The sequence below is a fragment of the Sinocyclocheilus rhinocerous genome, unplaced genomic scaffold (genome assembly GCF_001515625.1).
Source record: "Sinocyclocheilus rhinocerous isolate Xijiao unplaced genomic scaffold, SAMN03320098_v1.1 scaffold2063, whole genome shotgun sequence".
In the NCBI taxonomy this organism is placed as follows: domain Eukaryota; kingdom Metazoa; phylum Chordata; class Actinopteri; order Cypriniformes; family Cyprinidae; genus Sinocyclocheilus; species Sinocyclocheilus rhinocerous.
This window is the reverse complement of record NW_015636724.1, coordinates 226,407-236,090: the sequence shown is the minus strand read 5'-3', so window position 1 is coordinate 236,090 and position 9,684 is coordinate 226,407. Positions and strand designations below refer to the sequence as shown.

Here is a 9,684-nt window from a genome sequence, read left to right as displayed (position 1 = left end):
ATAAGATTAGTATTGACCAAGTTCAGAGGCTGTCATATGTGGATCAACTTACTATGTTGTGTATTTTCAACAGTTTCAATATGAAAAATAACTTTTATATTGATTCAATGGATTTATTGCATTTTGGAGAAAAAAAAAAACGTGTCATGGGTTTATTGCATTTTGGGGAAAAAATAATACAATTTTATAATAAATCTTTGAAAATCAAAATATGGATTTGAATTTTTTTATGTTATTATAGCCTAAAGATGCTATGTGAAAGTTTCTTGGTAAAGAAAACACATTTTTACTCAAATTAATCAAAATGGATTTATAGCGTTTTGGAACCGAACTCTTCATATTTTCATAACAGCTCAAATAGGTAAAGTAAACAAGAGTCAGCTATTTTGTTGAGAAAAAAAAGAGTATGTGTTCATTACATAAATAGGAGCTATGTATGACTCTGTTCCAAAACCTAGTGAGCTACTTTACTGTCTACGCAACTGCCTTCTAAGGAAGCATATTAACTAAAAATGGAACCTCAAAAATGGAATCTAAAGGACTGATTTGGGACGCTCCACATAGGGAGAAACTCTGTCAGTTTAACTATTTATTTACTATTTATTTTATGTGACTCACAGGGGAAACTTGATTTCAAGCTAACAATGCAAGGCACTAATATGCATTAAAATTAATTCTTTGGTGCTTCTTGCCTTTAGTTTTATAGAAAAGTAGGGTGTAGACAGGAAAATAGTTCACTTTTAATTTGACCATATTTCTACCTTAGAAATCTTAGAATCTTATCCTATACTACAGTTTTTTTAAAGAAAATAATACCTTTATTTAGCAAGGACACATTAAATTGACCAAAAGTGACAGTTAAGACATAATGTTAAAAATTATTCTATTTCAAATTAGGGATGCTCATATTGACCGTTTAAACATAAACCGAAAGTACGAATTTTGACCGATTAATCCTATCAGTTAAACGGTTTTAAAGGTTTTTTTTAAAGTTGCTGCATAGTGAATGGTGAAAGAAAAAAAAATGCTATGCATATTTGTTAACTCATGGGCGCATGTCGACACGTGCAACATGACTACAGACATATATCGCTGAGCAAGCACCTGCTTCACCTTCACTTAGTTAACTGATGCAGTATACGCAACACAATGACAAGTGGCAATATTGGATAAATGGTTATCAGAGAGTGAATCGGAGAATGAATCCGTGAGTGAATGTATTCAAATTCTGAATGGATTATAGCCAAGAATGTGCGCAGTGCGCTCCCCTTATAATCACTGTGGAAAGCCGTCACTCATCTTACTGTAGTTCATCGCGATCTCACAAAGTTAACTTAAAGTAATCAAAGAAGCTTTACACTACACAAATAATCTCTTATTTCCATCATGTCTACACTTTCTTTGTTGCAATGAGAGAATTTGCGAACGTGTAGAACTCAGCAGCACTGAACAGAGATTATTTGTGTAGTGTAAAGCTTCTTTGATTACCGGCGTTTTGAGAGGTGAGTGGATTGTAACTTAACCACCTCTGATTGGCCACTGCGTTAATGAAATCAACAGATATGTCTGTGGTTGGTTATATTGCTCAGTGCTGCAAAAACACGCTGTGAATAGAAACATATGACCAGTGGATGAAAAGTCCCGAACCACAGAATGACGGGATTTTTGTGATGGCGTTTTTGTCGCGGGTCTAACAGTTAACAGACAGCGCTCCAGTCTATCCACACAGCATGTCGACATGTTACTTTTTTAAAATAAAAAGTAGACACGTTGTACACTGAGGTAGGCCTGCTATTTATTTTTATGTCTAACGGGGGAAAAAAACAAGACTACAGTTCTCATTCTAACACGCCCCCACATATCTACATCACTATGTGGGAAGATTTGCATAAAACAAGACTAAGCCGGTTTAAAGATGTGTGAATCCAGGTTTTGTTGTTGCTCTGTATGCTGCTGTTTGCACGTTAAAATAAACCCGTGAAAAAAAATATATATATATGTTTGTTTGTATTTTAAATGCATCACAGATTCTTGTCCATTCTATTTTTATTTAATAATAATTTATTATTCTAATTTTATCAGTTAACGGTTAATGTTTGGATAATGAGCAGCAGTTGTCAGGAAAATTAACTAAAATGAGAATCCCTATTTCAAATAAATGCAGTTCTATTGAACGTTCTATTCATCAGAGAACAAGGGGGGAAAAAGGTTTCTGAAAATATTACGTTTTAAGAATTAAGTTAACTGTTTTCAACATTGATAATGATATTAATTGTTTCTTGAGCAGCAAATCAGCATATCAGAATGATTTCTGAAGGATCATGTGACACTGAAGACTGGAGAAATGATGCTGAAAATTCAGCTTTAATCACAGAAATAAATTACATTTTAAAATATATTCAAATAGAAATCAGTGCTTTTAAATTGTAATTATATTTCACAATATTACTGCTTTTAATGTATTTTTGATCAAATAAATGCAGCCTGAGCATAAGAAACTTTTTTGAAAATCATTTAAAATAATCTTACCGACCATAGTACTGTATGCAATAATGGTCAAAAAGAATTCCTATAGACATTTTAGAGGATATGTTTGTGACCAGTTGTTTAGTGTCTATTTAAAGTCCTTTTACTTTTCATTCTAAAAGTTTGGTTTAGTTTAAGAAAAATTTATAGGACGCCCATTTTTCATGCCACTTCTATGCGATATGGTGAAAAAGAAGGATCTTCAGAATTATGCTGCCTACAGTTTGTCAGAGCTGTCACATCGAGAAAACACCTATGGTGCTTTAAAACACTCACTAGGTTTCAGAACAGAACCTGTGTGTCCTTAATGAGAAGTGATGTGTGTGATGTTAACCTGAACGGAGACTTAGCACTCACCTTCGGCTGAGCTCTGCGTGGGAAGGCCACCTTAGGGTCAATCTGAGAGAGAGAGAGAGAGAGAGAGAGAGAGAGAGAGAGATTTGTTTAGCATGTGAATAAAGCTTCTTTGAATCTCGAGAGGGAATAAGAGGCATGACTGAGCAGAAACGTCATGTATTTACGGAATCTGAGAGACAAAGATAGTATTTCATAAATATTCTCAAAATCCACTCACAGCTGTTTAACAAACAGGCCTGTCCGTGTTTCCCAAGGATTTACTGATGTTAACACTTCTAACATGTATAATGTAATCATTAGATGAACAAATAACCCGTTATTCAGGACATTAAACTGTATAAAAGACTGAAATTATTGATCTAGCAGATTTGTTTAATCTCAGTCACTGTTTTCTTTAAAGGGGGTCATATGATGCTGCTAAAAAGAACATTATTTTGTGTATTTGGTGTAATGAAATGTGTTTTTGCGGTTTAAGGTTCAAATAACACATTATTTTCCACATATTGTACATTATTTTTTCTCCTCTATGCCCTTTCATAACGAAACACACAGCATCTCCACAACATGGCGGCGGCGGCAGCAACAATAATACAGCGAGAATAAGTTACGCCTTCTTTCTTTGCGTGAACGTTTGGGCGGCGTTATGCAAATCTTCTCACATCGTGACGTAGACATGTGGGGTGTGTTAGAACGAGCCGTTTTAGGTAGGCGTGGTTGACTCTTAACTTTTATGAAGAATATCTCTTTGGATTTGAGACTTTAGTCTTTGCAACTTTACAGATCTTCTTTATGCACCAAGAGCTTGTAACACTCCAAAGAGAAAGGAAAAATTGAAATCGCATCATATGACCCCTTTAAGAAATCCACACAATGAATATGTAAGTTACTATATTTAATTTATACCCTTCCTTTATTGCTTAACCATCATTTAATGCAGCTGATATTTCAACTTAATGTTGTACTTAAACAATATTCACAAAAAGTCACCCTGGCAGAAAATGAAAGCTACAACAGACAAATCCTCTGAAATATTTCAAGAGGAATTACATCAAATCCCCACCATCTGAATCATCTGACCATTGCAAGTCATGTGAGAAATAAAAACATCTTTACAGTTTATGCTTAAAGCTTTTATTTGTGCATGTTTTAAAAAATATCTATTTTGTCAAATAAATGCATTAAACTAATTATTTCTATATAGGGTTTCTGCAGGTTTTATGAAGGTATATTTAAGACTTTTTAGGACCAAGTAAAGAAAATTTAGTAATAAATTGCATTGAACACAATACATCAATATGTTCTCAAAAAGGTTGTATTAGCAACACTTTAAAGCTTGAAAATACAATCTCCATTACTTTTTAATTAATTTGACAAAAAATGTATATGAACTTCATATGTTCAGTTTGCATCTCTAGGAAATGTTTCTTGATTTAATGATGTTTAGATATTTGTATTTAAAAACAAGACAAAAGCATTGAGGAAGATGTTCATTTTTTGCACTGCATGCAACATTTAATGCCATGATATTATAAATTTAAGACTTTCTGCTCCAATTTAAGACCTTTTACAGTTTTTTACGATTGCTTACACACTAAAATTAAACTTTTCCAACAATTAGCAAAACCTTACACTCAAGGAGCAAAACACAAGGCTAGATTTGCACAACTGTAAGCACATTGTCAGCTTCACACTATTTGCAAAACACTAAACACACTTGTATACATTTCAGAGAGTTTTGCAGATGGATGCTGAGGAAATCCTGCATGAATTCATATATATTGATGAGGCAGGGTTCAACCTCACAAAAGCAAGAAGGAGAGGCAGAAATATCATTGGCCACAGGGCTATAATCAATGTCCCAGGGCAACGTGGGGGTAACATCACCCTTTGCGCTGCCATTTCACAGCATGGGGTTCTCCTCCGTCATGCCAAAATGGGCCCTTACAACACACCTCACATTCTCGCATTTTTGGACCGATTGCACCACATCGTCACAGCAGGTAATGAAATGCACCAGATACAATATACTGTCATCTGGGACAATGTGTCATTGCACCGCTCTGCTTTGGTCCAGAACTGGTTTCAACACCATCCACAGTTGACAGTACTATACCTTCCACCATACTCTCCGTTTCTAAACCCTATCGAAGAGTTTTTCTCTGCATGGCGGTGGAAGGTTTACGATCTCCAGCCCCAGGCTCAGGTACCCCTCATTCAGGCCATGGAGGACGCCTGTGACCAAGTCGACGCCGCAGCTGTGCAAGGATGGATTCGACATTCAAGACGGTTCTTCCCGCGTTGTCTTGCTAATGAGGATATTGCTTGTGATGTTGATGAAATTCTCTGCCAGATCCAGCTAGGCGAAGAGATAATGTATAGTATGTTTACTGTAGTATTTTCTGTACAATATTGTCAGTTTTTTCAGATTATTTTTTATGGTTGTTGTTGTTGTTGTTTACTGTAATTGTAACCTGTACTGGATACAGTATTTTACGTTTGTCTGTTGTTTGCTGCGCTAACAGTGTTATGCACACTACTGTAGTAGCATGACAACTGGGACATGTTTTGTTGTGATTCTCCATGTTGACTGATTTGGGTATATGGAGAGAAATCAATGATATTTTCGTCAGTCTGCAGCATTGGTCTTGTGTAGTGTTTGGTGAACTATTGTATAGTTGCACTTTCTCTGTGTACTTCATTTACAGTACTCTAATCACTGAGAATTAGACTTGCTAAAAGTGTTTTAGGTTAGCAACAGCAGTGTGTAACTGGTTCAAAAAGATTAAAGTCATATGAAATGTGTGTTTCGTATGGTAACAAAATATTGTTTTTATAAAGTTGTGTATAGTTTTGACAAAAGTGCTCCATTTTGCAAATGATCTGACGTGTTGTGCTACTTTGGTGTAGGGTTGTGTTAATTGTGTGTAGTGTTTTGACAAACCGGGCCCTGTTTTCAAAATTGTGCTTAAGCAATCGTAAAAAACTGTAAGGCCTTAATTTGTGAAATGGTGAACTAAGGCCTTTTAAGACCCATAAAAACACAGTTTAAAGAAGTTTGCTTTTGTTAAGATTAGAATTTAATATCAATGATACCAAAAATTGCAAAATTATCCTGCAAATTTAAAGCAAAACAAAAAACACAAAAAACAATCAATGCATTTGAAAGCAATGAAATTCTAATTGTTTCAGTACAGATGCTTCCAATTGATTAGATATATTTTTAAAACCGCTTAATCTGCCATGTTTTTGTACAACAAAAAATTAAATCGTTTGATGTCTGTTACTCAAAACTATGTTTGTTGAGCACAATAAAATCAATCAGCATACCTGACAAGGAAACAAATTGTGACCTGAAAAAAAAATCAGGATTCATTTGCAATTACTGCAGACTGGAGCAAGTTAAACTAAAAGACTTATACTGGAAAAACGGCAAAACTTGCAGTCATTGTAGACAGATATAATTTAAATTAAATAAAAACTTAATGAAAATGAAAGTTACAGAACTACTATATTGACTTGTGAACCATACTTGATCATAATTCTGGAAATCTGGAGGGCCTAAATTATTCACTTAACAATCAATAAAAAATCAGCAACATCATGAATTTGATCTAATCCCACTAGACCAGATTATCTCCATCCTAATTCTATAACCATCTCTAGCAACCCCATGCCATGCTGTTATGCACTGCCATTGATCTAAATGGCCTTCTACACCAGCTAGATTCATGTGTACTGGTAGCATACAGTAGCCATCTATTAGTGCGCTCTACGATGTTGATCTTGCAAGTGTCTACAGGTTTAGTTCTATGATTTCAGCTCTACACTCATAGTCACCTTTTGATCCCAAACCTCGTCCCAACCTGTGCACCAAAAATACCAAACAGACACAAAAAAATCATGTAAAATGTCAGTCTCACAATGAAACACAATGTCACTCATGCACCACCATCATTTAACCTAATTTCACAGGATTCTTAAAAGCATTGGTTATCTTCAGGGGTCTTTACCGTCTTAAATCAGTCTGTTTTTTAATGTGAAATCTTCTGCTTTTTTGATGGACGATAAATAGTCTACTAGTCATCTACTAGTTACATTTTCTTTACACTACAGTTCAAACGTTTGGGGTTGGTAGGGTTTTTTGACTCTTATATAAGACTCTTATGCTCACCAAAGCTGGATTTATTTGATTAAAATTAAATTAATAAAATAAATAAAAACAGTAACTTATTACTATTTAAAGTAACTGTTTTTATTTGAACATATTTTCAAATGTAATTTATTTATTTGATGCAAAGCTGAATTTTCAGCATCATTACTCCAGTCTTCAGTGTCACATGATCCTTCAGAAATCATTCTAATATGCTGATTGGCTGCTCAAGACATTTCTGATTATAAATGCAGACAACAGTTGTAAGCATAATACAATTTCTTTTCAGGATTCTTTGATGAATACAAAGTTAAAAAGCAGCATTCATTTGAAATAGAAATCTTTTGTTACACTGTAAATGTCTTCACAATCACTTTTGAGTAAGTTAATGCATCCTTGCTGAATAAAAAGTATTATATTTGATCGGTAGTGTATGTTAGCCCATTGTGCCAGATAACAGCAGAACTACCGTACAACTAGATTTCAACATTTTCTGAAGAAAACAGTGACGATTGCCCCGGGAATAATCCTCTGTGACGCAAGGATGTAGTGGATGGTTACCAAGGCATTGCTATGCAGTTACTAAGGTGTTGTTCTGTGTGTTATTTTAGTGCAATGTCTAACAGTTTAGTAGTGATAGTAATAGCACACCTTTTCTCATAAGGCTGTATAATTTGAGGAATCATTCAAAACGGAGTACCCTAAGTATGTAAGATTTCATTCCTATGGTTAGAGGTTTAAAACCATACTGTTGCTTTAGATATTTGAACATTCTGCTTCCTTCAAAACATCACAACATCCGAGAATAACCAAAACTTTCCGGAATCCAAAATGAGGTCAGATATGACACTGCTACAGTTTTTGCTATCAGACCGAAAGAACAAACTGATAGAGACACAAGTGCGTGTGTGTGTTGTCAAAGGCTACTCCTTTTACAGGTTACTGGAACAGATCTGTTTCCAAACATTCAGCGAGACAATCCTCTTTTCAGGCCTGAGGGCAGGCAAAGCCTATCCCAACATCCAATCTCTGCTCGGAGCCGAGAGGGAGGAGATACGGAGAAAACAGATAAAGAGAGAGAGGGAGGCAGGAAGGGGTGAGGGCAAATTAATCAGCACCAAACAGCAAAGACAAAAAAAAAAGTGAATGAAAACAACAAAGGAGAAGAAAGAGAGAGAGAGAGGGAGCAATTTTAGAGTGTATTAGCTACATAGCTTTTCAGACATCTATATTTCTATATATACAAATCTATATAAAATTCTATGTAATAGATAACACAGTATTATTATATATTAATAATAATATTCATTTAACAATATTTATCATTTTTATAAAATATATTTATAAATTATAACATAAAATTAAAATAATAAAAGGTTTTAAAGTAAACAGTTGTCAATATTTTATACTGCATATTTTAATGTTCTGATGCCTCATTTCAGTGGAAGTAACTTACTTTTGTGTGAATGGTACTATTTAGAATTTCGCCCATACATAATATCTGTGTGTGTGTGTGTGTGTGTGTGTGTGTGTGTGTGTGTGTGTGTGTGTCAGGAAGCCCCCTCTCCTTTCATTAATTATGAGGACAAAGATGAACCCCAAACAGATGGGACGGAGAGAGGTCCACCCCCTCCTGAGCACACACACATGTACACACACACACACATACACACCGCCTTTTACTCCACCGTCATCAACAAACCAAACCAAATTACAACAACTATGCTTCATATTCACTCTTTACATCTGCTTCATACGCAAGAGCTCATGTACACTTTAAACTTCTTTTATGTTAAGTTAAGCATCACTATTACATCTCATATAGTTAGTGTTAATGATTTGAACAAACCTCTGACAAGTATTAAACTTTAGCAAGTACACCATCCATTTACTGGACTTAAAAAATGCACTAAATGCCATACTAATAAATTAATAAATAATAAGTATGAGGAAAACTGTTAGACTTTATACTGTAATATTATACCACATACAGTGGGGATGCATCCGTACGACTAAAACTAAGAGCAAACAAAATCAAGGTTAAATAAAAATGATTAATTTGAATATATAATTAATAATTAATTTGAAAATATAATTAATTGATTATATAATTATATATATTATATAATCAAATTAAATACACAAATATAGCATATTTTAATGTTCTGGTGCCTCATTTCAGTGGAAGTAACTTACTTTTGTGTGAATGGTACTATTTAGAATTTCGCCCATACATAATATCAATGCTAATACATTATTTTTTTTAATGCATAGCAACATTAACAATGCATATTGTTCATAAGCTGCTTTAAAAGGAATATTAGTAGTGAGCAAGATAAAGGAGACTGTAAAAAAAGGAAACATTATTAAGTAGAAATCATGAAAGGAATCAATACTCCTCCTTGAGCTGGCACATATTTAAACCAATTTATACAAAAGTTACACAAAAACAATCATTATCAGTACAGGCAAATATTTATATAGCAGTGCATCACTGTGTTAAAACTAAAGGTGAACTGCTGTTGTATATGGGACTGGGCCATCAAGGTCACTGTGCATGAGCGAACAATGGCAAAGCAATTAGCTAACGATGCTCGTTAATGAGGCTCAACAACCCCACACCATGACCAAGATGGAACAAAGGTGTGTGT

General features: G+C 34.5%; 1 protein-coding gene across 4 annotated transcripts in view; it reads right to left on the bottom strand.

The window, feature by feature from the left end:
• Positions 1-9,684, bottom strand: part of LOC107748061 (RNA-binding protein Musashi homolog 1-like) — a 54,382-nt gene that overhangs the window by 37,532 nt on the left and 7,166 nt on the right. For all 4 annotated transcript variants that reach the window (XM_016562713.1, XM_016562715.1, XM_016562716.1 and 1 more), the window contains one exon: positions 2,884-2,925. In XM_016562713.1, the coding sequence (XP_016418199.1) occupies positions 2,884-2,925 (42 nt within the window). The remainder of the gene's footprint in view (positions 1-2,883; positions 2,926-9,684) is intronic.